Source organism: Haliotis cracherodii, unplaced genomic scaffold (genome assembly GCF_022045235.1).
Source record: "Haliotis cracherodii isolate W230 unplaced genomic scaffold, xgHalCrac1.p SCAF_11, whole genome shotgun sequence".
Lineage (NCBI taxonomy): Eukaryota > Metazoa > Mollusca > Gastropoda > Lepetellida > Haliotidae > Haliotis > Haliotis cracherodii.
The window spans coordinates 20,652,338-20,680,038 of record NW_027266266.1 but is presented as its reverse complement, the minus strand read 5'-3'; the positions used below and the strand labels follow the sequence as shown (position 1 = coordinate 20,680,038).

The 27,701-nt window shown below is 42.9% G+C and overlaps 1 protein-coding gene across 1 annotated transcript; it reads left to right on the top strand.

The window, feature by feature from the left end:
• The first annotated feature begins 118 nt into the window (after window positions 1–118).
• On the top strand, window positions 119–22,605 carry LOC139456317 (prolyl 4-hydroxylase subunit alpha-2-like). The gene is made up of 15 exons (XM_071237950.1): window positions 119–360; window positions 4,397–4,456; window positions 6,057–6,208; window positions 7,418–7,743; window positions 8,192–8,243; window positions 8,916–9,055; window positions 9,927–10,088; window positions 10,651–10,691; window positions 13,708–13,825; window positions 15,802–15,855; window positions 16,138–16,191; window positions 17,384–17,452; window positions 18,376–18,472; window positions 21,428–22,026; window positions 22,071–22,605. Exons 1-14 carry the CDS (start codon window positions 161–163, stop codon window positions 21,547–21,549), a joined length of 1,647 nt encoding a protein of 548 aa, XP_071094051.1. The 5' UTR covers window positions 119–160; the 3' UTR covers window positions 21,550–22,026; window positions 22,071–22,605.
• The last annotated feature ends 5,096 nt before the right edge of the window (window positions 22,606–27,701 follow it).

Sequence of the window (27,701 nt, the reverse complement as noted above, 5' to 3'; positions counted from 1 at the left end):
GAGAATTGATATGATAATGATATCATTATCAATATACAAGTTTTCAACAGCTTTAGGCACATCTGTGGCGGTGAGAAACAAACAATTCCAGTGACAGGCCTTGTTTGATGCAGGGCGACATGTGTGCCACGGAGCAAAATTTGCGTGGAAGGACTGCAGGATGGTAGATCGAGACATGCTTCCGAAAATGTGCCTCTTAAGCTTCTTTTTATTCTACATAATAACCACACAAAATGTATGTGTTGGTTTAAAATTATCTACAAACCGATACGAGATGTTTTTCAACGCCGAGAGTCGAATTGTCGATGGTCTTGAAAGATACATTCGGCATGAAACCGAACGTCTCGAAATCATCAAAAAGTGAGTACTTTCAAGACACACATTTTTGTATTTGTTATTCAGAATTTTATCTTTTTGTCATGACATTCTATTGGATTTAATTTAACTGTGTTTACACTGATATGTGAAACGTATATTATTGATAAGTATTGATTTTTAGTCACAATAACGTTAACACTAGTCTTATTCGACACTGTCTGTTCTGGACGTTTCTATGTAAAATTTGACAAATTCTTTCCGCTTGGAAGACTTTGGACAAAAGATCTACTTGTACATATCGTCACTACAGTGTCAAACTTTTATTTTGAAGGAAATATGAAATTTAAGAAGAGACTCTTACAATAACAACACACTGTTTAATAGATAAACATTATTTTCAGTAGTAGTGATATAATGAACTATGCTATTGTGTATCGGAATACTAGTCTGTCTTACAGTTCCCGAAGCATTATTTTCCCTTCTTGCCAATCCCTAACTGTTTTGCTATAGCAGTAAATAAAGCAAGTCTAGCATTTCTACAGGTTCTATCTTTCTTTTCAGTGGGGATCCTTTTCAATTTCAATGGGGTTTGTTTCTATCACAATTGTATATTTTCAGAGACGAATCGTTAGTATTATCTGAATACGTCATTTGATAATTTCATCAGGTGATTAAATGTTGCGTCATACAAAACACGTCATATATTTCTTCGAAACGGGAGAATAGAAACGCAAGAACCTGTCATAAAATTTCATTACTATTGAAGTAAAGGAGGATATTAAATTCAAAACGCCTGTGTAAAACTGAATGAATGTTTCAGTGAAAGAACGGAGCTTTTTGAATACACGTGCAATACGTGATGTTATACTCTTTACTTCTCATGACAAAATATCGATTTTTTCAAACAAATATCACAATTTTCTATGTTATTAACGTACTTAAAACACAAAATAAAATAATATATTAATAAGAAACAATCACAATTAGGTCAATGTATTACGTATTAGGTGGGCGGTGGGGTAAGCCTAGTGGTTGAAGCGTTAGCTCGTCACACCTAAGCCCCGGGTTCGATTCCCCACATGGGTACGATGTGTGAAGCCTAGTTCTGGTGTCCCCTGTCGCGATGTTGCTGGAATATTGCTAAAAGCGGCGTAAAACCATACTCACTCACTATTGCGTTTTCGTCGCCACTGAACTCTAGTTTCGTATGCCTAGTAAATTGCTCCTCTGTTACTGATTAAATCACGTCATATCAGTTTTTAAAGAAGTTACACTTGAAATTTGAAATAAAATTCTACTTGAAAGCGAAATATTCTTTCGGGAATCAGTTCGCGTTGGTAAGCCGTAACATACACTCTTCAAAAAAAGAAACGCACAGGTTTTTAGTAAATTTATTGTACCTAATAAAGTCGATATATATAATTTAATATCATGGATACAAATATGAAAATCTGGAGCTCGATAGTCACATGTTGTCGTTGTACAAAGGCATTGAAAACTGTTCATTGTCATGTCACATAAGGCCACAAGGTTGCGCTGAACTCAGTATCTCGTGTGACCGACCCGGGCAGCAATCACGGCTCTGCATCTCCTCGACACTGACTGGATAAGTGTACGAATTCTATCCTGCGGAATTCTGCGACATTCTGCTTGTAACGCGTTGGCGAGTTGTGGGAGTGTCTGCGGCGAGTTCTGACGTTGATCGAGTTCATCCAAGAGGTGTTCGATGAGGTTGGGATCTGTTGATCTCGACGGCCAGGGCAAAAATTGATGTTGGCATTATGAAGGTAGTATGCCGTGACACGAGCTGTGTGCGGTGGAGCGTTGTCCTCTTGAAACAGCTCCATCTGGCGGTCAATGATTGGAAGAAGGTGAGGTTAAAGAATTTGATTCATGTAGCGATTTGCTGTCAAATTTCCCTGAAACACAACCAAGTCAGATCTCCTGGTGTAGGATATATCCTCCAATACCATGACACTACCGCCACCGAAATGTCGAATTCTCGTACACAATGTGGGCTAAAACGCTCATTTCGACGATAAACACGTTGCCTTCGATCTCACCGATGAAGAAGAAATCGTGATTCATCGCTAAACAACACTCGTCTCCAGGTTCTCAAATTCCAAGGCTGTAAGGTATGGAACCAACGCAAGCGTCGCTGTCGATGGATCTGTTGCAAAACAGGGACGATAACTGGTCTTCCTGGTCGGATTCCAGCCTCGCGAAGATGGTTCCCGACAGTCTGGTCCGATATCCAGAGCTGTGGCATTGCGATGACAGAGGTGGAACAGTCGAATGTAGCTATCCTGTGCAGGGGTGGTAACTCTTGGTCGGCCGGTTCTCGGACGGTCTGCAGCGGAATTGAACTGTGTGTATCGGTCACAAAGGCGGCAAATGGTGCTGTGGTCGACGTCGAAGTGGCGTGCAACAGAAGTCTGCGATTCCCCTGTTTAGATACATCCTATGGCGATGTTCCGATCGGCAATGCTGAGTCGAACTTAAAAAATGTTGACAATTGAATGACAAATTATTGGCTCATGCTTGCCTTCTCATAGCCACTACCACGAGTTACGAATGCCTTGCACGTGCATTTTGCTTTACTGTTTTCCCCCATGACATTTTTAAACAAATGTGAAAACAACGCCGTTCAAGACATTGCAAATCGACAATGACTGTGTTTTGACGCACCGTTTGTGGAATTATCAGGCCACCAACATTTACCAATAAAATATTTCCAATTCATATTTTCTTGTGTGGTCAGGTTCAATGAACTACATACTTCCTGTGCGTTTCGATTATTGAAAAGTGTAGTCCAATACCTGTTGTTTATGTTTAAAACACATCAATAAGTGATTGAGTTATATGTTTATAGCACGGTAACATCGTCCCCAGCTTTTAAAAAAGTGCGCGCGCGCGCGCGTGTGTGTGTGTGTGTGTACATGTGCGTGCGTCTGTCTGTAATGGGCGACTATATTATTTGTTAGTGGCTTTTCATATGTATGGATTTCCCAAGATGTGGGAGATCCACATTTATTTTTATATGCATTTAAGCTAAGACTAAAGGATATATTTTGTCATCAATGGCACCAAAGTATTTCTGAATCCCTTTATCTTAGCGATTACAGCAAAGTAAATTCATTGTTACAAACAGAAAGGTGTTTAACTTGTTTAAATGATAAAAGTTTAATCAGAGCTTATTGTAACCTTAGAATTTCATTGCTCAATTGTAATGTTAATGTATGTCGCAGGTCCAAAGACGGTGATATTGTGACCTCTGTTTGTACAAACTGTTCATCTGGAGAAGTAGAGGATGAATACCATGTCTTACTTATATGTGAAACGTGTTCCCATTTAAGGTATAAATTTCTCCCCATGTTGCAAGGCATTTGTAAAGACCGTCTGCTAATGATAAATCTGCTAAACTCTGAAAATCCTGATATGATCCATGCTGTTTCTGTATTCTTAAAACATGTCTGTATAATGAGGAATGTGTAACTAGATTTAAAATCTAATCATGTACATCACGTGACAAATGTTAATATCCAATCTGCATTGTACTATGGGCCTTGATGCCTAAATTACTGAATAAACTGTCTATCTGTTTGTCTGTCTGTCTGTATACCACCACACGTGGCTGCCTTTCAGTCATAGATTAGCCTGGTATTCTACGACCCCCTATATTAAAAATCCGATACCTACTTCAGCAACCCATGCTAGCCGTAAGAAGCGACTATGCCTGTCGTAAGAGGCGACTATGGTTGTCGTAAAAGGCGACTATGCTTGCCGTAAAAAGCTACTATGCTTGTCGTAAGAGGCGACTAACGGGATCGGGTGGTCAGGCTCGCTGACTTGGTTGATGTATGTATGTCATCGTATCCCAATTGGATCCCATGGATCGATGCTCATGATGTCAATCACTGGATTGTCTGGTCCAGACTTGATTATTTACAGACCGCCGCCATATAGCTGGAATATTGCTGAGTGCGGCGTTAAACAAACAAACAAACAAACAAACAAACACACATCCCTCACTCACTGTATGCTAGGTTGGACGTCACAATGTTTTCGTACATTCCAGGTCGTCAGGTTATGAAGATGAAATTCCCTTCGTGGAACAAAGGATCGAGACACTGACGAGGTATGTACTGCCAGCTGTAATGATACACACCCTAGACTCATTCGCCACCGTAGCTTAGTATTGAGGTCCGTTGAATGGCACGAATCTCAACATTGACGTCCATTCAAATGACACTATTCTTTCAGGAATTGAACAAGCAGCAACACCACCTCGACTTAACTCAAATCTAGTGTTTCGTCGCTAATACACCCCAAACGTCATGCAGCATTACTACGTCTTTTGAGGCGCAGGACGGTTACCGTATGTCCTCGATTAAACGCCGGGACGTATATTTATTTCAGGCACTATTTACCCCTCGCGTTTAGTCGCAGAGATAATAATGGGGAGAATTCCGTGCATAACAACTACCCGCCGTTTAATCGAGACTGGCGGTTATTCGAGGATATTTGGGTTCTATTCCTCACGTAGATGAACAAAGACCCAAAGACATGATGTTTAACAAATAATACAACAACTTTGCCAATCTTAACGTTTTTGTGGTTTAGAAGTGTATGCCTTATCTTAATCTGTGTTCTAACACACATCTAGTCATAACATCGAGTCTATGAAATATTTATAACCCAAAACATTGGTCAGCTCTACAAAATAATGCCTGGTGTTCATTACATAGATCTGTCTGGACCTTCCGTACACACTATAGAACCTATTATAATATAATTGGTTTTGTTTTCATAAAATACATATATTCCTCAGTCATGGTGCAGGATTAATCGGGTCTTTGTTCTATCTAAGTGAGGAATAGATCCCAAATAAGTAAACATGGTAAATGATTTTGGTCATGTTCTGCGTTTTAGTATAATATAGTACCGCTTGCGTTCTGTATGGAATCCTAGATTCGCCTTAACAAAAACAACAAAAAGTGTTGATATTAACCCAAGCGCAACAGTGCGACACGGCGACATTTTGACCGTCGTATTGTCGCGCTTTGGTTAATTTTGTCCCGTTGTGTTTGTTGGTATTTTTGGTTGGAAACAACATAAAAATTGTTCCTTCCTCATTTCATTTCATTTTATTTTAATACATTTGATTTCCTCATTTTGCAGCTATGATTTTACGTGCGCATCATATACTAGTACCGACAGTATCCATTACCTCCCCTAGACAATCGTCACCAAAATGAAGACGTACGATACCGGATCTTTCTGGCATTGAAATTTATCCATTTTAAAGTTGAAGAAACATTAGACATTGTGATGAGATTTATTGTGAGGTATCCTAATGACCAGGATTTCATAAACCTGTAATTTTTAAATTACAACATAGAGAACATAGTCATGGAGGAATGCATAAGGAAGCATATCCTTCAAAGTCTTGGGATAAAAACATATTTTTATCCACACAGACAATATCCCTTCTTGTGGCCTGAATGAGCCCTTATCACGTCTTGTCCAAATGTCCTGACGAAACCAGTTAAATGTACTTGTTTGCTGAGTTGAGTGCATCTTGTTAAACGCCGCAGCCAGCATCATTCCAACTACAGCAGGAGTGAGTGAGTGAGTATGGTTTTACGCCGCTTTTAGCAATATTCCAGCAATATCACGGCGGGGGACACCATCGTATCCGATACCGTTAAATGAACGCTGCACGTTATCTGTTTCAGCTTTTACAAAGTAGCCAAGGCGAACGCCAGTGCTGTCAGTGACAACATCCGGAGTCTTCGTATACAACATCCTACATCCACACTTGTGGGCTTCAAGAACTTCGTCATCAACTGGACCCCCTTTCTTCACAATGAAACTCTGTATGGATATAGTAGGTGTCTTCTGTCTCAGCATCATTATAATCATGGCTTTCACGATTATACTACTACTACTACTACTACTACTACTACTACTACTACTACTACTACTACTACTACTACTGCTGCTGCTGCTGCTGCTGCTGCCCCGTGAAGATCAGGGGTAGAATAGTACTACTACTACTACTACTACTACTGCTGCTGCTGCTGCTGCTGCTGCCCCGTGAAGATCAGGGGTAGAATAGGTCTTCAGCAACCCATGCCGTTAAAGGCGACTATGCTTGTCATAAGAGGCGACTAACGGGATCGGGTGGTCAGGCTCACTGACTTGGTTGATGCATGTCATCGTATCCCAATAGCGTGGATCGATGCTCATGATGTCAATCACTGGATTGTCTGGTCCAGACTCGATTATTTACAGACCGCCGTCATATAGCTGGAATATTGCTGAGTGCGGCGTTAAACAACAAACAAACAAACAAGACGTCTTAATGCTAGTGGGGGCACGGGTGGCCCAGTCGTCTCAGGCGCCGCGATTCGCTGTGCAGAGTTGTGTCACTTGGGCACGCCAGAAACGTATGATTGTGGGTTCGAATCCCGGTTTCCCCCGGGTTATGTTTCTAGGTTTTGTCAGCACAATACCCGTGCTCGTGGGTTTCACCGAAGTGGTAAACGTCTGAGACCTGCATCACTTCGGGCTTTCCTCCCACATTAAGCTGACACGCCGCGATATAACTGGAATACTGTTAAAAGCAGCGTTAAAGCAAACTCTCTCAATCACACTCTTAATGCAAGTACTTTTTATATGATCTTTATCATTATTATTACTTGTGTTGATACTACGACGTTGTTCTCCGCGATTTCAAACTTGATACTATATGTTGAACAACACGATGTCCTTTTATACCGACAGTGACTTAAATATGATGAGTTGATTGACTGATTGTTTGTTATTTAACGCCGCACTCAGCAATATTCCAGCCATATGACGGCGGTCTGTAAATAATCGAGTCTGGACCAGACAATCCAGTGATTGACATTATGACATCAACAAAGTCAGCGAGCCTGACCATCCGATCCCTTTAGTCGCCTTTTTTTCGACAAGCATAGTCGCCTTTTACGGCAAGTATGGGTTGCTGAAGACCTATTCTACCCCGGATCTTCACGGGTCTATATATGATAAGAAGTCATTCATACAATCAGAAGTGACCGTTTTGTTTCAGGATTATTGGAATTCCTGAACGTGACCATGAAAGAAATCCCTGACCGCACTGACCTAGTCAACCACCTAGGCGACATCATCTATGTCCACCTGTTTTACAATCTGTCTGCTAGCGACATCTTCGACGGTAACATCATGGGCCAAAAAGGTTCCCCTTTGACCGTAATCGACGCTTATGACCTTGCTCTGTTCGCCAAAGGAAACGACAAGCCAAGAATTGCTCTGCAGTGGTTCCAAGTCGCGTTGGAACAGTCCAAGAAGATTGGTAACAAGACCGAAATAAATATTCCGATTTTGCTAACAGAGTTAGCCTTCTTACATAGCCAGGTGAGTTTTCTGTCAACATTCGGCCTTACTCGGATCCACTCGGCTCATACCGACAACTACAAAATACCTCGGACCGCAATTAATGGAGTCGGTGACATTGCAGGATTTCACTGTAAACCTCATAACGGCCGATTTCACCGCGTTTAGTTCGTACCACGTGGCGTACAATGATGGATAGACATTATTAAAGAAATAAACGACGAGTAGGAGTTGTATAATTCTTATATGAGATATCAACATTATCTACGCAGCCTCTTCAAGTATGCCAATCAAAGAACAAGCTTGGTTTACTCTCCTTGCAGTGTTTTACAGTACGATAAACAACAACCACAAGTCGTTTTTTTATTAAGTAAAATGCATTTAACAGCACAATTGACACCATTAGTGATGACTTTAACACTGTTTCACCTTGTTTGTGTACCCATATCGGCATACGTCACTCTTCCAGTTCGGGGATTTCGACAGAGCCATCACACTCGCCGAAGAAGCTTATGCTTTGAGTAAGTATGTACATTTGTGTATGAGATGGTAGACAAAAGACGTTCCAAATAATGAATTACAATCTCATAACTATTCCAACTAGCATGTTTCATGTCACGAGACACTCATCCCGTTATGAAATATTTTCTGCAAAACAACAATCATCGACTCATTAATCCAGACAGTTAATTTGTCCAATTTGTACCAAATTCCTGATTTCCCCATCATGGGTACGCGGTTATGTCCCTTTCTGCAGTGGCGAATCAGGGGGGATTTACACTTCCCTCCGCAAAAGGAAAAAACAACACACAAGTCATTTTGACATTTGAACAAAGCCAAATCACACGGCAAGTAAGGCGTTTGAGCTGACACAACCTTTTCTGTATTTCAAATTCATTTCGATTTACCTACAATCAGGACCCCATAGCGATGCCGTTCATTTTCTGGGTAAAGATATGATTTTGTTTTTGTTTGTTTGTTGTTTAAAGCCGCACTCAGCAATATTCCAGCTATATGTCTTTAAATATTCAAGTCTGGACCTGGAGAGAGAGAGAGAGAGAGAGAGAGAGAGAGAGAGAGAGAGAGAGAGAGAGAGAGAGAGAGAGAGAGAGAGAGAGAGAGAGAGAGAGAGAGAGAGACTCGTCTTGAAGGTGTCCCTCTAGAAAGACTAGATTATCATTCTCTGTTTTCAGACGGTACCGACGACGTTGTGTACGGACGTTATGTGCGGGTGTCGTCACAGAACGTGCTTCCCTATTCCAACTTTGAAGACAACCCTCCCAAGTATTGGAAGAACTTCACAGCAATCTGCCAAGCCAACGCTACCTTCAAGGTAAACTCGACAGCCTTGTTGCTTTTGTTGTTGTTCAACGCAGCAATATTCCAGCAATATGACGACGGCCTTCTACTTAATCGATCATACAATCGATGATAAGTGATTGATAGTATGAGCAACGTCCCACCCACTCGGGTACCATGCCACGCCATTCGCCAAGTCCCGGAGCACCACCATCTTGTAATTCTTTCGGCCAGCATATGTTGCTAGGGTCATACTCCAATCACATTAAAATCAGATCTTAGTTTTCGCTACCGCTAAAGAAAGATCTGAGGACATCCCATTACGGGTCACGTCAGAACGACCTTTCGCGAATTTTGACCGACCAATGAAATGACTGACAAGAAATCGACATTAGCCAATCAGAAGGCAGCTTTCTCGAGCTTTACGACACTAGTTTCAAACTGGCGACTACGCTTCGAAACATATTTTGACGTATTAAAAATTTTAAATTAAAATTAAAACTGATAAGAAGAACATTCTGGAATGGCTTATATATGGCCTAGATTGCATGGACATAATCATAAAACCCGTATCTGTAGTTCGGAATACCCCGTGTTAAATATGTCGTGGTTGCATAATTAGAAAACACATTCTGACAGTCACTTTCATGATATGGTAAGCAACGCTCTGATTGGTTGGATGAAGGTCGTTCTGACGTGACCCTTAATGGGATGTCCTCAGATCTTTGTTTAGCGATAGCGAGAACTAAGATCTGATTTGAATGAGATTGGGTCATACTCCGAACCCCGTTTTGTCAATGAGTGTGTGTGAACAACATACCTATTCGCTACCTACAGACGCTTAAGAACAAAATGGTCCCTCCCTCACTCCATACCATTGTACTGACCCCTCCCTGTGTCCGCAGCCGCCGTTGAAGTGGTTCCACCGGTGCCGTTACCGATGCTCACCTGTTCCATTCAAACGCTACCAGGAAGAGATACTCAGCATATCCCCCTACGTCTCAGTGTTTTATAACGTCATCAGTGATGACGTCATCAATGATATCAAAACGAAAACAGCCCGAAATGTAAGTATTCTTTAACGGTCTTTCATCGTCCCAAACTGGTTTCCACAGGAGATATCGATTGGGTGGATCAAGCGATATCTACATTGTAGATATCGCTGCAATGAAATTGCTTCACAATGCTTTGCAGACAATTGTGACGTCATTGTTACCGTGATGTCACAATCAAATGGCATCACTAACGGCTCTTCTACTGAGGCTGTTTGCAGTACTTTTTACACTTCAGACACTGCTTATAACTGTCTACAAACTGAAAAAGTTGCAAAGATGATGTTGGATGATAAATAAAATCTCTATATCTATATTTTGGCGGAAAGGCATACATAAATGTATTGAAGCATAAGTGTTGCAATGGATACCCATTTTCGGAAAACTGGTCGAAACATAGCCTCTATTTCGACAGAAATAATTGGATAATTGCAGGTCACAATTCTTTTTTGGGTTACCATGGTTGCATGTAGTGTTTTACTTAAAATCGTATTTCGTTTTAGATGACTTTGGTACTGATTTTACATTTGCCCTATCACCTGGAAGCAATATTTATCGATTGTTTTTTGTTTCGCAGCTGACGAAAGCCACTAATTATTATTACACCAAGCTTGAAGGGTAAGAATAAATTATTTCGTTTTCCTGCAATCACAGTGATGCTTTTTTAACCAACCCTCGACAACTCGACAACCTTACACCCAGCAAGACACTTTCATCCTCGTTTATCCAGGGTTGTATAACTCCATTCCTTGATCAATACAATGGACTCATTCACTACTGTAGTTTCTTTTAGCCCGATTCGAATAGCTTGACGCTAAAATAGCCATCCAGTCAGATGACTTTCACGAGCGAGAGAATGTCTGTGCTAGGTTAGAAATAGGAAAGATGCAGAAGTTTCATTTCATTTCCGAAACGAAGCTAAGATGGTGAGTTGGACCTCCTTATGTGAAATATTTCGAAATCTCGAGTGAGTGAGTAGGGCAATATTCCAGCAATATCACGACGGGGGACACCAGAAATGGGCTTCACACATTATACCCATGTCGGGAATCGAACACGGGTCCTCGGCGCGACGAGCGAACGCTTTAACCACTAGGCTACCCGACCACCCTCGAACTCTCGAAGGGATGCTTAAAATTACTGAACTAAGCGACTAATCTGCTATGATACCATCTGTCCAAAGGCGTTCGTTTCGGCCCTCGGATGGTAGCTCAGGGTGATGACGGAAGACAAAACTCAGGGGTGAAGTTTAAGACGACAGCAGCCATGTTTATTGTTGATGGTTTGGAATAAGTCGAAAAGGTATATGTTGATAATAACGTGACAGAACGCACACCGGGACCGAGTGGCCAATCTTCCCGGATGGGAGAACCGTTCTGTCACTTACCTTCTGGCTGTCTCTCTAGGCTGTCCCCCTGACCGACCATGTCAGTCGGGTTTTGTAGAGCGAGGTATTACGTAACGTGTGGCAAGGTCATTGTCCCACGTGTATGTATATACGTAAGATCCGGCGACGTTAGGAGGTGTTTATTATTTATAGATAGCGCTGGAGATTATTAACGTGCATTGCCAGACGTGGTACATTCTCGGACTTCTTAAACGACGTACATCATCTAGCTGTACATAATTTCAATGTGTTCTTGCGACATTACACAACAACATGAACCACATGGGGATGACGAAACACATGTTGAAAGCATTATCGATTATCCAGGATATATAGCCATTGTATTGCCATGATAGAATTATATCTCCATTGTGTTATCGACTGTAACTGTTTGCAGAAATACAAATATAACTAAATATTTTCATGGCAGATTTTTACAACTCTTTATAATCTCTGAAAAGGTTTTAAAAGGAAACAAACTTAGAAAATATTGGTAGTAAGCGCACAGATGTCTGTATATTAAGTTCGTTTTGTCAGTAGTTTGTTACATCCGTTGTTTCTACACTTTTTACAATTTCATTTGGGGCGGTCGGGTAGCCTAGTGGTTAAAGCGTTCGCTCGTCACGCCTAGGACCCGGGTTCGATTCCCGACATGGGTACAATATGTGAAGCCCATTTGTGGTGTCCCAGCGGCGGTGTTGCTGGAATATATCTAAAACCATATACAGTAATAACTTCCCGATACTCCCACATATGCCTTTTAGCGATTCTCAAATAAGGGATGAATATTATTAGTTTTCAGATTTACAGGTTTTACTGAGTATATGCTCACCCCAAACTTCATCTGAGACCGACGGCATTCAAATCCGAAAACACTTACTGTTTAGGGACATTATTACCCCAGGGGTATAACATATTGGTGCACAGATTCCTGATATTTGCACAGTCTGCACATATCACTTTTTTGTTATTCTAGGCATTTGATTGTGATCCTGATATTTGCGGGGTAAAATTTTGCAACATTCAATAATATTAAAAGTTAATATTAGTTCATATATTTCACCGGTTTTGTTTGTGCAAGGGGGGTTCGACTTACGTAAGGTGATGGTGAAGTTGAGTGTCACAATCTAAGATGGATTGGTAAGGTCTTCACTGTAAGGCCCCTGGGCCCCGTTCCACAAAGTGATCTTAGCGCTAAGTCGTTCGTAACTCCCATTCTTAAACATTGACTTACGACAATCGTAGCGCTAAGATCGCTTTGTGGAACGGGGCCCAGATAAATGGTGAACGAACTGTATGTATTATTCATGAAGTATCAATTTGGCCAAGCCACTGCTTCGCTTTTCAAATTTTATATTAAGAAACAATATGTACTCATCAAGAAAATTGTCCATACCCAGTGAAAATTCCACAGTATATCTTTTTCTTTTTCAACCAATCAGATTACAGGAAACAATCCCAGGTGAAACGACATGACAAACATGAAGATCCGTGGTAGAATAGGTCTTCAACAACCCATGTCGTAAAAGGCGACTAACGGGATCGGGTGGTCAGACTCGCTGACTTGGTTGATGCATGTCATCGAATCCCAATTGCGTGGATCGATGTTCAATATATCAATCACTGGATCGTCTGGTCCAGACAGATTATTTACAGATCGCCGTCATATAGCTGGAATATTGCAGAGTGCAGGGTTAAACAACAAACAACAACAACAACAACTAACATTACAGTGCTTCATAGTTAAAAACAAGACGACGGTATCCATTGTTCATGACGTCCCATATAACATTAGAACCGTGAAAATTCCGGGGTAGACTAGGTCTTCAGCAACCCATACTTGCCGTAAAAGGCGACCATGCTTGTCGTAAAAGGCGACTAACGGGATCGGGGAGGGGGGGGTGTCAGGCTCGCTGACTTGGTTGATACATGTCATCGACCCCAAATGCGTAGATCGATGATCATGATGTCAATCACTGGATTGTCTGGCCTAGAATAGATTATTTTACACACTGCCGCCATATAGCTGGAATATTGCTGAGTTCGGCGTACAATAGCAAACAAACAAACAAACAAACAAACCATATAACATTGCGTCATCTGTACAATATGCTGACGTCAGCAATGTTTTTCTGAAGGGTTAACATTTTTACATTTTTCTCTAAAACAATTATTCTAACCCTTCACTCGCAATTACGGATTTTGCTTCTATAATGAATATATGTGGTAATTATTATGTGTTTGCAGCACCGAGATCCTTGAGAACCACGGGTCGGCCCGAGTGCTGACGAAGATTGCCAGCGACATCAGCGGGGTCAATGCCTCTTATACCCCAGGCAGGGTGTCCAGCGGCGGTGCCCTCAGGGTAAGGCGGTGAGGTCAGCTGTTGACCCCAACCTGGGCATGGCCACTACATGCTGTCATTATAGTTTTGTTAATCCCCTAACTACAGTGGGTGAGGGAGTATATATTTTACGCTGCTTTTAGGAATATTTCCGCCATGACGCACAAGAAACAGGTTCCACACATTGTATCCATGTCAGCATCAAATTCGGGCAATTGTTGTGGCGAGCGAACGCTTTAACCACTAGGCTATCCCTCTACCCCTAGGGGAAACAAGAAACAGGTTCCACGCATTGTATCCATGTCAGCATCAAATTCGGGCAATTGTCGTGGCGAGCGAACGCTTTAACCACTAGGCTATCCCTCTACCCCTAGGGGAAACAAGAAACAGGTTCCACACATTGTATCCATGTCAGCATCAAATTCGGGCAATTTTCGTGGCGAGCGAACGCTTTAACCACTAGGCTATCCCTCTACCCCTAACTGTGACTGAGGGGTATAGCCAAGTCGTTACTGTGGTCGTTCATGCTGGAAACAGGGCTGAGCCTAAAGATTTCGCCCTGTAGCCACTGTGAGTATATAAAGTACACTCACTCACTCACTCACTCACTAGCGTAAATTTATTTGCACATACGCCTTGGTCATCCTCGTAAGTCAGGGCTATATTTAGAATTCTGAAACTAAAACTATACAGGAAATTAAGGCTATGCTAATTAAATTGGGAATATTAAGCAGTAGGAATACACTTTTTGAAATCATAGCTGGTAAACTATCCCTTATGAGAATGTTAAATGCCCAAAACCAATAGGTAAAATGAAAGTTGAAAGGAAAGTGAGTGAGTTGGGTTTAACGCCGCTTTTAACAGTATTACAGTTATATCACGGCGTGGTTAAAATGTAAGCTATGGCTTCAAAACAGAATGCATTCTGGCATAGTTAATTCGAACATGCTCATGTCAACGTACACTGTAACATCTATTTTAAGGCAAGGGTTTGCAAATTAAAAAATAAGGTATTGGAAAAAAACTTCTACCACGCGATTTAGAATTTTAAACGGAAGGTTTGGGTAGGCCCCAAATTTTCGCTGTGCAGAGATTATGTCTCTTAGAAACCTTTGATGCCAGAATGTTATGATTGTGCGTTCGAATCCCTGTTCGCACGAATTATGTTTCTACGTTTGTCAGCGCGTGGGTTTCACCAAAGGGGTAAATGTCTGAGACCTGCATCACCTCACGCTTTTTATTCCAAGCTGACATACCTGATTGAACTGAAATACTGTTCAAAGCAGCGTTAAACCAAACTCACTCACTCACTCACTCACTACCACATCAAGGTGACACGCCGTGATATATAGAGGTTATCACGCGAGTGTGTTTGGGGATGGTAAATATCCTGCATTAGGATTAAACATTGTAGTTAGCGAGCCTTGGCGAGCTAAATACATAGTGTTTATTCCTAATACAGGATATTTACCATCCCCAGACACACAAGCGTGATAAGCTCTTTATCATATAATGTCATTCATACAATGTCTGTTCAAAGCAGCGTTAAAACCAACTCACTCACTTCCACATCAAGGTGACAGGTCGTGATATAACTGAAATACTATACAAAGCAGCGTTAAACCCAACTCACTCACTCACTTCCACATCAAGGTGACACGTCGTGATATAACTGAAATACTGTTCAAAGCAGCGTTAAACCCAACTCACTCACTCACTTCCACATCAAGGTGACACGTCGTGATATAACTGAAATACTGTTCAAAGCAGCGTTAAACCCAACTCACTCACTCACTTCCACATCAAGGTGACAAGTCGTGATATAACTGAAATACTGTTCAAAGCAGCGTTAAACCCACGGACTTAATCCTCACTAATTCGGAAGTAAATGTGTCGGCCGTAACAAACCGTAAAAGGTCACGGAAAACCCCGAATAATGACGAGGGCACCCTAAACTCGACAATTCTCTTTTCTCTATGTTGTGTTCTTTCTTCCAGGTTCTCAATTTTGGCCCGTGTGGAATGGGGAAGCCGCACAACCACACCTCCATGGTAGGTGATCACACTTGGTGCATAAAAAACACTGGAAGCAATAACTGTAGTGTCTGAACTTACTCTGAAAACAGACCAGTTTAGTTTTTAAAACCATCTCCTGCTTTACTTGTCGTGAACGCCTGCGTGGCCCCGTGGTAGAGCGTCTGCCCGGAGAGCGGATGGTCGGTGGTTCGATCCCCGGCCGTGTTATACCGAAGCGCATCTTCCTAGTATTTCCTTGAGAACAATAGGTGATATATTTTCCATTTTACTCAAATATTTGATTCTTTTCCTTCACAGTATGACCACAGAATGCTCCGATCTGGAAATAAAATTGGATTCGTTACATTTTATGTGAGTATCTTTCTTAATTGACACCATTTTGCCACTATCATCTTCATGCTGTTGTTGTTCGATCCCCGGCCGTGTCATACCAAAATACGTTAAAAGATGATACTTGTTGTTACCCTGTCTGGCGCTCGGCATTAAGGGGCTAAAACAAGGACTGGTCGGCTCGGAGTCAGTATACTGTGTCTGAGTGGGGTATTCATGTTAAACAGCAGCATGGTATCTCTGTGGGCAAGCACTATAAATCGGCATCAGTCCGGACTAGTACAAGCAGCCACACAAACACACCCACGTACATGCACGTCGCTGTATAAGTGCAATAATCTTGGACGCGACGTTAAACCCAATTTCACCTCACCTCACCTCATGCTGTTGCTGGAATATTTGTTAAAGCGGCATAAAACACCACTCGCTCACCCACCGACCCATTCACTCACAGTCCCCTTATCGGGACAACTCGCAGAAACTCCCCACGCATCCCTCTGAGGAGGTAAAAGATGGAGATTTTATGACGCTTTTAAGATGACTGGGCATAAGACGTTTTCTTATTTTCTATTTGCCAAATTGTTCTTACTTTCTTTGTTTAACGCTGCACTCAGCACTGTTCCATCTATATGACGGCGGTCTGTAACAAATCCAGTCTGGACCAGACAATCCAGTGATTGACATCAAGAACATCGATCTGCGCAACTGTGATACGATGACATGCATCAACCAAATCAGTGAGCCTGACTACCCGATCCCGTTAGTCGCCTCTTACCACAAGCATGGGATCCGGGGTAGAATAGGTCTTCAGCAACCCATGCTTGCCGGAAAAGGCGACCATGCTTGTGGTAAGAGGCGCTAACGCGATTGGGTGGTCAGGCTCGCTGACATGGTTGATGCATGTCATCGTATCCAAATTGAGTGGATCGATGCTCATGATGTCAATCACTGAATTGTCTGGTCAGGACCCGAATATTTACAGACCACCGTCATATAGCTGACATATTGCTGAGAGCAACGTTAAGAAAGAAAGAAACAAACAAACAAAACAAAACCACAAGCATAGGTTGCTGAAGACCTTTTCTCCTCCGGATCTGATGGGGTTAATTGTCAAATTGACTTGACGTAGACTATATGTTATAGTGTTAACGTCCACGACGTGTAACCCTTGTAACTGTGTGATGTAGTTGTAATGTTGTGTGTGTGGTTGTAGCTGACGGACGTGGAGAGCGGTGGAGCCACGGTCTTCCTGGACATCGGACTCAGATACCAGCCCAAGAAGGTGAATATACCATAACGTCATCTTGATTCTCAAATGAACAGAATGCGAACACGCGAACATGGCGTCATCTGTATACCTGCCAACCTGGTACTCCTGCTTGTATTGATAGCTTCTAGACTATTCATAGTCCAATCAAAACCGAGTAACGAACTAGACATCCGGTTCGTAAACAACATGGATTCCAACGTGCAGATTTCGGTCGACTGCAGGATTTGCAAATCTTGTGTACCGTCAGTTGGGCGTTGACAGATATTTTCCAAATCTTTCATGTTTTTTTATCAAGTTGCTCAAGTGAAGGGACTCATTTTATTACGAAATAGATTTTGTCTGGGCGCCGCAGAACCATGTGATATGTGAGGTGGAATCCGATTGGTCAACAGTAGGGACATAGAAGGGACATAACTCGTAATAGCCACTGGTGGCGCTACGATCGAACCACGAAATTCCAGTCTAGTTCGGCAAGGATGGAAACTGGTCTTTTATAGTCAGTTAACTCCCTTGCCTCGGGAAGATACAGTTCCACAGAGTTGCCTCGCTTTGACGTGCCAGATCTTATGACCGTCACGCCGAACATCCGGGTTCGATTCCCGACATGGGTACAATGTGTCAAGCCCATTTCTGGTGTCCCCCCGCCGTGATATTGCTGGAATATTGCTAAAAGCGGCGTTAAACCATACTCACTCACTCACTTATGACCGTGGGTTCGAATACTAGAATCACCGTGACTTAGGTTTGTCACCATGGGTGCTGGTTGGTTTCAGCAAAGTGGTAAACGTCTCAGTGCTGAATCAATTTATGCTTTCCTTCAATTGCCAAGCTGACACGCCGTGATAGAACTGAAATACTGTTTAAAGCGGCGTAAAACACAATCCATCCGCCCACCCACTCACTCAGTAACTCACTCACTCGTTGATTCACCCCAGGGGTCGGCGTTATTGTGGTTCGCCGTCAAGCCCAACGGAGAGGACGACGTGAAGTTGAACAAAGCTGAATGTCCCATGGCTGTCGGTGACAAGTGGAGTAAGTACATAAGTAAGGTGGCCCAGAGGGGACATCCCTTTATTGTCTTCAATTATAACCGCCAGATGGCCATAACACGTGACAAGAGCGAATAGCATATCGCTCAACAATATCGCTTTTATCGCGGCCGTAATTGAAGGCTATAAAGCGACGTTCCCCCATGGCCACCATACATTATTAGGCTTGGTGATAAACAAATATTTTTAATGACTTATTTCAAAACTGACCGTGGTGCGACGATTTAACTTTTGATAGGTAAACAATCTTTTGAAAACGTCATTTTAATGAACCAAGTGACCTCTTTAGACCACGCCCCCTTTGGCTCGCGTCTTCAAATAATCTCCGAAATTTCTTAAAAACGTAATAAAATAATAAAATTAGCAACAAATAAAGCGGCGGACGGATGACGAGAAACAAAAAATGATTTTTTGTTTGTTTGTTGTTTAATACCGCACTCCAACTATATGCCGGCGGTGAAATCGATTTTGACAAACCTTCCATAAATAAAGTTCATGTACAAAGTCCATGAACCCATTTAAAACGACAAATGCTTTCAGCGATTAAGAAGTTGAATGCTTTGAAGCTCTAGACAATCATGGAATGCCAGTCAATCTGAAAGGCAACTGAAAAATGTTACCTTGTTTCTGTCCGCTGTTTCCAGCTGTAGTAGAACATCATGACCAAGTCCCCTCAGTCTGTTCATGTTTCGGACAGATTGTCTACCTTATTTAAAGTTCTCATTGATTACTAGACAATTACCAACAGACACGTGAATTTTAGGTTTTGTTGTTTTATATGCATTATTTATTTTGAAAAAACATTTTCAACCTTCGATTATTGTCTATACCAGATGGTTGTTTTAGCACCAACGTACGACCTTTGCCAACATATTGCCATCTGAAACTCTATTAACTCGAGAACTCTATTCTATTGAAACTTGTGCCTGTATTTATAGATGGCGTCCTTTTTTGTTTCCTCAAACCTTCTGCTGTGCAGGAATATTGAAATTAGTTTCTTATAGTCAATAGCCTCAAATTATTACTACTTGTCGAGTTTAAATTGGGTTCCCTCATCAATTGTCTTAAGCACTCACTCAGACAAACGCCGAAGCGAGCATCTGGTCTCTGAAATGCTTTTTGCAGGAAAAACAGTTACATTTTCTTAATAAAGTATAATAAAAATCAACAGACTTCATTTTCCAAAACTGCAGTAATCTAGACTTGCTAACCATTTTAGACTTGCATGGGGTGTAATGGGTGTATTTGTTTCAAGGTATGTATGACAGGCTAACAAACTCCAGTATTTCAGCTACTATTCCCACATACTAGTCTAAACTTCACTCTCAATTATAGTCAAAAACTCACTCTCTTTTTTTCATTTAAACCTTCAATCGCCAGTCAATGCGCACGGTTGACCCAGTCTTCTGAAGCGCCACAATTCGCTGTGTAGAGTTGTGTCCCTTGGGCACGTCAGAAACCTATGATCGTGGGTTCGAATCCCAGTTTGCCCTGATTACCTTTCTAGAGTTTTTAGCACCCATTCTCGTGAGTTTCACAAAAGTGATAATGGTCTAAGACCTGCATCAACTTGGCCTTTGACAACTGATGTGTAACCTTTGTGCATGTTGTGTGTGTCCCTGAGTGTAGCCCATGCCTACTCGTGTGTAACCTTTGTGCGTATTGTGTGTTCCTGAGTGTAACCCATGACTACTGGTGTGTTGCCTTGGTGCGTGTTGTGTGTTCTTGAGTGTAACCCATGACTGCTGGTGTGTAACCTTGGTGCGTGTTGTGTGTTCCTGAGTGTAACCCTTGACAACTGGCGTGTAACCTTGGTGCGTGTTGTGTGTTCCTGAGTGTAACCCATGACTGCTGGTGTATAACCTTGGTGCGTGTTGTGTGTTCCTGAGTGTAACCCTTGACAACTGGCGTGTAACCTTGGTGCGTGTTGTGTGTTCCTGAGTGTAACCCTTGACAACTGGCGTGTAACCTTGGTGCGTGTTGTGTGTTCCTGAGTGTAACCCTTGACAACTGGCGTGTAACCTTGGTGCGTGTTGTGTGTTCCTGAGTGTAACCCATGCCTACTCGTGTGTAGCCTTGGTGCGTGTTGTGTGTTCCTGAGTGTAACCCTTGACAACTGATGAGTAACCTTTGTGCGTGTTGTGTGTTCCTGAGTGTAACCCATGACTACTGGTGTGTAACCTTGGTGCGTGTTGTGTGTTACTGGGTGGAACCCATGGCAACTGATGAGTAATCTTTGTGCGTGTTGTGTGTTCCTGAGTGTAACCCATGACTACTGGTGTGTAACCTTGGTGCGTGTTGTGTGTTACTGGGTGGAACCCATGGCAACTGATGAGTAATCTTTGTGCGTGTTGTGTGTTCCTGAGTGTAACCCATGACTGCTGTGTGTTAACTTGGTGCATGGTGTGTGTTACTGGGTGGAACCCATGACAACTGATGAGTAATCTTTGTGCGTGGTGTGTGTTCCTGAGTGTAACCCATGACTACTGGCGTGTAACCTTGGTGCGTGTTTCGGTTCCTGAGTGTAACCCATGACAACTGGCGTGTAACCTTGGTGCGTGTTTCGGTTCCTGAGTGTAACCCATGACAACTGGCGTGTAACCTTGGTGTGTGGTGTGTGTTCCTGAGTGTAACCCATGACAACTGGTGTGTAACCTTGGTGCAAGTTGTGTGTTACTGAGTGTAACCCATGACAATTTATCTGTAACCTTGGTGCGTGTTGTGTGTTCCTGAGTGTAACCGTGACTACTGTTGTGTAACCTTGGTGCGTGTTGTGTGTTACTGAGTGCAACCATGACTACTGTTGTGTAACCTTTGTGCGTGTTGTGTGTTACTGAGTGCAACCATGACTACTGTTGTGTAACCTTTGTGCGTGTTGTGTGTTACTGAGTGCAACCATGACTACTTGTGTGTAACCTTGGTGCGTGTTGTGTTTCAGTCGTAGAGAAGGACATCCACAACCATGAGAATCAGGCCGCCCGCCCCTGCTCCACGAAGCTCATGGGCAACCAGATCGGCTTGGACAGAGCAGTCCACCGGTTCAGACACTGCCGGCTTTAGGGTCAGACACTGCCGGCTTTACGTACAGATATTGCTGGCTCTAGGGTTATACACTGTTGGCTGTTGTTCAGGCACTGCTGACTCGAGGCACGCTGGGTCTAGGTTCAAACGCTGCTGGCTTTAGAATTCAGATATTGCTAGGACTAGATTCAGATATTGCTGACTCTAGGTTCAGACACTGCTGGCTCTAGGTTCAGACACTGCTGGCTCTAGGTTCAGATATTGCTGGGTCTAGGTTCAGACACTGCTGGCTCTAGGTTCAGACACTGCTGGCTCTAGGTTCAGATATTGCTGGGTCTAGGTTCAGACACTGCTGGCTCTAGGTTCAGACAGGACTGTGTCTAGGTTCAGACACTGCTGGATGTAGGTTTAGACAGGACTGTGTCTAGGTTCAGACACTGCTGGATGTAGGTTCAGACAGGACTGTGTCTAGGTTCAGACACTGCTGGATGTAGGTTCAGACACTGCTGGATGTAGGTTCAGACACTGCTGGATGTAGGTTCAGACACTGCTGGATGTAGGTTCAGACACTGCTGGCTCAAATAATTTAGACATTGTTCTCTGCATTTAAACTGAACTAAGACAGATACATTTTGATGGTTCTTAGATAATCTTTACGCCATTAATGAATCTATATGTAGGTTGTCTTCTAAGTGTGATTCGACTCCGACCAACTAGGTCAAGTCAATCAATCAAGTTTGACTCATGTCATTGATAACATACTGCTCACTCAAGTTAATAATGCATTTCAACAGCAGTAATGATTGCACCAAAAACACAGAGAAACTTGCGCATTCACACATCGCACTAATTACAACGAAACCTAGTTTGGACGATGGATGAGAGTCCCCCTTTAAAGGCGGGTATTTCCCAGTCAGGTCAGTATTTCATCACTCTTTGTAGCACACGTACTTAACAATGCACTATGCGTCATTACTTAGCGCGGGTGACCCATTCCCGTGTCTTGTATATACATATATGTATCAGCGAGCCCTACTTAGACATTAAGCCATTTGCAAACATACACAACATGTTTTATCATCTCTGTGATTTATAATAAAATGATGTAATGGAACTATGTTTGTTGTGTTTACTGATAAATACTATGAGAGAGAGAGAGAGAGAGAGAGAGAGAGAGAGAGAGAGAGAGAGAGACGAAGAGACAGAATAATGATTAACAGTCAGACAAATACACCTGGAGACTAGCAGACATGCACACTCACACACAAACAGATTGACAGACATACTTGCAGAACAGACAGATTGTTTATTGAAAGGCAGACGGACAATCACGGAGACTACAGCAGACAGACAGACACGCATGCAGATACACTAGGGCAGACAGACACGCATGCAGATACACTAGGGCAGACAGACAGACACGCATGCAGATACGGCTAGGGCAGACAGACAGACACGCATGCAGATACACTAGGGCAGACAGACAGACACGCATGCAGATACGCTAGGGCAGACAGACAGACACGCATGCAGATACACTAGGGCAGACAGACAGACACGCATGCAGATACACTAGGGCAGACAGACAGACACGCATGCAGATACACTAGGGCAGACAGACAGACACACATGCAGATACGCTAGGGCAGACAGACAGACACGCATGCAGATACACTAGGGCAGACAGACAGACACGCATGCAGATACACTAGGGCAGACAGACAGACACACATGCAGATACACTAGGGCAGACAGACAGACACGCATGCAGATACACTAGGGCAGACAGACACGCATGCAGATACACTAGGGCAGACAGACAGACACGCATGCAGATACGCTAGGGCAGACAGACAGACACGCATGCAGATACACTAGGGCAGACAGACAGACACGCATGCAGATACGCTGGGGCAGACAGACAGACACGCATGCAGATACACTAGGGCAGACAGACAGACACGCATGCAGGTACACTAGGGCAGACAGACAGACACGCATGCAGATACACTAGGGCAGACAGACAGACGCGCATGCAGATACACTAGGGCAGACAGACACGCATGCAGATACGCTAGGGCAGACAGACAGACACGCATGCAGATACGCTAGGGCAGACAGACAGACACGCATGCAGATACACTAGGGCAGACAGACAGACACGCATGCAGATACACTAGGGCAGACAGACAGACACGCATGCAGATACGCTAGGGCAGACAGACAGACACGCATGCAGATACACTAGGGCAGACAGACAGACACGCATGCAGATACACTGGGGCAGACAGACAGACACGCATGCAGATACACTAGGGCAGACAGACAGACACGCATGCAGATACGCTGGGGCAGACAGACAGACACGCATGCAGATACACTAGGGCAGACAGACAGACACGCATGCAGGTACACTAGGGCAGACAGACAGACACGCATGCAGATACACTAGGGCAGACAGACAGACGCGCATGCAGATACACTAGGGCAGACAGACACGCATGCAGATACGCTAGGGCAGACAGACAGACACGCATGCAGATACGCTAGGGCAGACAGACAGACACGCATGCAGATACACTAGGGCAGACAGACAGACACGCATGCAGATACACTAGGGCAGACAGACAGACACGCATGCAGATACGCTAGGGCAGACAGACAGACACGCATGCAGATACACTAGGGCAGACAGACAGACACGCATGCAGATACACTGGGGCAGACAGACAGACACGCATGCAGATACACTAGGGCAGACAGACAGACTTAACGATAGCTGATTTACAGGCAGAGACACACAGATTGGTAGAGGTGTTTTGTTTGCTTGTTGTTTAACGCCGCATTCGGCAATATTCAAGCTATATGACGGCGGTCTGTAAATAATCGAGTCTAGACCCCACAATCTAGTGAATCTTGGGAATCGATGCCATGCAAAAACCAAGTCAGCGAGCCTGAGCACCCGATCCCGTTAGTCGCCTCTAACGACACAGAGAGAGAGAGAGAGAGAGAGAGAGAGAGAGAGAGAGAGAGAGAGAGCTCTCCAAGATCTGGTGCCAAATGAATGGAAAGGTGAAGGCAAGCCACTTACTCCAAACCCGCTATTCCCAAACACATGCACACAGATATTAAACGATAAACGATTGGCCCCTTTCAGTGCAAGGATGTGTAATAGACCCAGACTATAAAGAGTATTGGCTCTGTTGTTGGTCCATTAATGAGGGAAACCCCGGAGGCACAGGAATTGAGACAGAAAGCAATCAAGTTGAATGAAACTGATCACCGATATGTTACAGGAGTAGTGAAGTGAAGTTACATGTAACATGACAATACTGTAGATTTGTAATCACTCATTACATAACCTGATCTGAGATGAGAAGTTAAATACCACATAGTCCAAATTTGTGTTGTTTTGTATAAACGAAATCATGGAATAATAAATAAACTGAACAAACAATGTCAGGGACCAAGATTATCTTGGGGGATATTTTATGAAATGTTGTGCTTCGTCTTACGTGAGAGTAGAGATGTGCGGATTAACAGGTTCCGAATTAACGAGGTTTGAAGCTTTGACCAGGGAGTACATATGAGACCAGTATAGAATCCCTGGTTTTACCAATCGTCAATACGTCATGGGTTGGTTGATACCCGTGAGGACCGACTCCGTGGTCTAGTGGATAGGGCGTCTTCCGGGAGAGCCAAACGTCGGTTGTTCGATCCTCAGGCCGCTTCATACCAAAAGGCGTTAAACGATGGTATTTGTTGTTATCCTGCCTGGCGTTCGACGAGAAGGGGCTAAACAAGGACTGGTCGGCTCGTAGTCAGTATACTGTGTCTGAGTGGGGTATTCATGTTAAACTGTGGCATGGGTACAGTATGTGAAGCCCATTTCTGGTGTCCCCCGTCGTGATATTGCTGGAATATTGCTAAAAGCGGCGTAAAACCATACTCACTCACTCATGTTAAACTGTGGCATGGCATCTCATTGTATAAGTGTTTAAGAGGTGGCCTTCTTACTTAGCAAGTTCGCCTGATCCGTTCCTGTGTGTGAGTAGGGTACACATATCTAGTTTTGGTATTGATACAATTCCTGTTTCTTTTGTATTGATCAGATTTCTATCTTCTTATTGATTTCATTTCATTTTTGGTGTTTAGAAAGTGATGGAATTTCTTTGGCTGCTCTGTTTCAAGTGCTATAATACTGAACGCGATGTTAAACCCCATTTCACCTCACCTCACCTCACCTCATCTCATCAACTGTGAATGCATATGGCATCATTGCAGTGTTTTCGCTATTTTAAGCCAACGAATCAAGCCATGGCATGGTTCAAGCAGGAAGGAAACCGGCGAGTGCTTAGACCAATGGGTGTACAGCTAAAGTCGGCACTATTTCCCGTGCAACTTGCTTACGGCCTTTACTCCTCACATTCCTTTAATGTGAGCCAACGGCAGGGTTCGCACAAAGTCCATGCAGCGAGTTTGGCTCATTTGACTTCCGTCGGGTATAAACGGCCTTATTTCATTAGTTCCCACACGTCGATCACCACTAGCGGTCTATTTATTACTTAGTTCAGTGTGAAAGACTGGGTTTTTCTGAAATTGAGAAAAGTGATATTTTCAGTACAGTGATCATATCACTTGATATATCACTGCAGTGAACATAACACCTTGACGGAACTATTGTCCTACAAGAGCTATCTCCCCACAAATTGTCTCCCTTTATCGTAAGTGACTGGCCCGTACACAAACTGTTGACTTCCTTTTCTGCGTTAATTCCACATTGACAAGGCAAAATAATGAAAGATGGTCAATTATGGAGTTAATATCGCTTCTTACCCTTTGTTAGTCTCTTCTTAATGTTTATTTATAAACTGTAAATTTCCCATTTAACTCGTCAATCTAGACTCTTCGTTTCGCAAAGCGCCTTTTTTGTTACTTAAACAACGTGTATTTCCTCGCTTCCAATATTTTCCGTCGATAATACCAACAAACATCTGAGCACACACGGTTCTTTAATACAATGTCAGTAGTCAAGAACAGAACACAAATGCCGTGGTAAAATTAAAAAAATAATAATTTCATATTGGCAATGAAAAGGACGCGCATGATTTAAAGTGACGCGCCGATGGCCGAGAGTCTTTTTCTTTTTAGCCTATTTCCCACATTTGCTATACGTATCCACGTCGTAGAATAATGCAGATCAGTACCTTCTCATGTTAGTATTAGGGTTTCCTTTGATAAACTTCCAATTCCAATCACGTCATTAATATAGTGATTGATCTTATAAACTGCATGCTATGTTGATCATACCAGATTTCACACGTCAAACGACACAATTAATTGGACGACAGTTCTAATCGCTGGGAAACGGCGACCATGCAAACAGAGCGTTTCGAATGTCCATTTGGAGTTCGATGAACTACGTATCACATCGATAGATAATCGATCCCCCGTTTCATGTAGTCTAATTCTGTAGTAAGTATTTATTAGTTATACATTTTATCTGTACTTGTTTAGTATTTCACTGAAAAAAATAGCTTCACTAGCCCTAACAACGTGTTGAAATGGAGATTATGAGCTGAACGCGTTCTCGTGTGGTAAATATCATATATTAATATTATATCATATATAATATACATCAAGAAGACAACTTAAGCCGAATTCACTCACTCACTACAAACTCCGTTGTTCAAAACTGGGAGGTGAGATTTAAACGTCAATCTGAATGTCATTGTAGACATGCATGTTTGATATCACAAACAAATGCTATGCAGATGCCCTTGTTGTTCGGGTGTCATATCGCACAACTTATCATTAACACATGAGCATTACAACAATATAATCTGAGTTCAAACACCAAGCACAGTTGTGACATAACGTTGTCACTGAAGCATGGCCATGACCTTCTTTTGAGGTCACTGAAATCTAGCGTTGACCTTCCCAGTTGGTCATTGAATAGTTACCTTGAATAGTTAGCATTGAATAGTTAGCATGGCCTTGGCCTTCCCGTGTGGTGACTGGATAACGACCTTGACCGTCAAGCATCCAAGTTCTGCACTAACAACGGTACAAATGACTCGAAATTCCCCCGAATAGGAGCGAAATCGGGTCCGCCGGAAGCGCTCGTTAAATCTCCAACATCATCAACACCCTTACCAAACGCGAAAAAACCCAATAGAATGCGAGTGTAC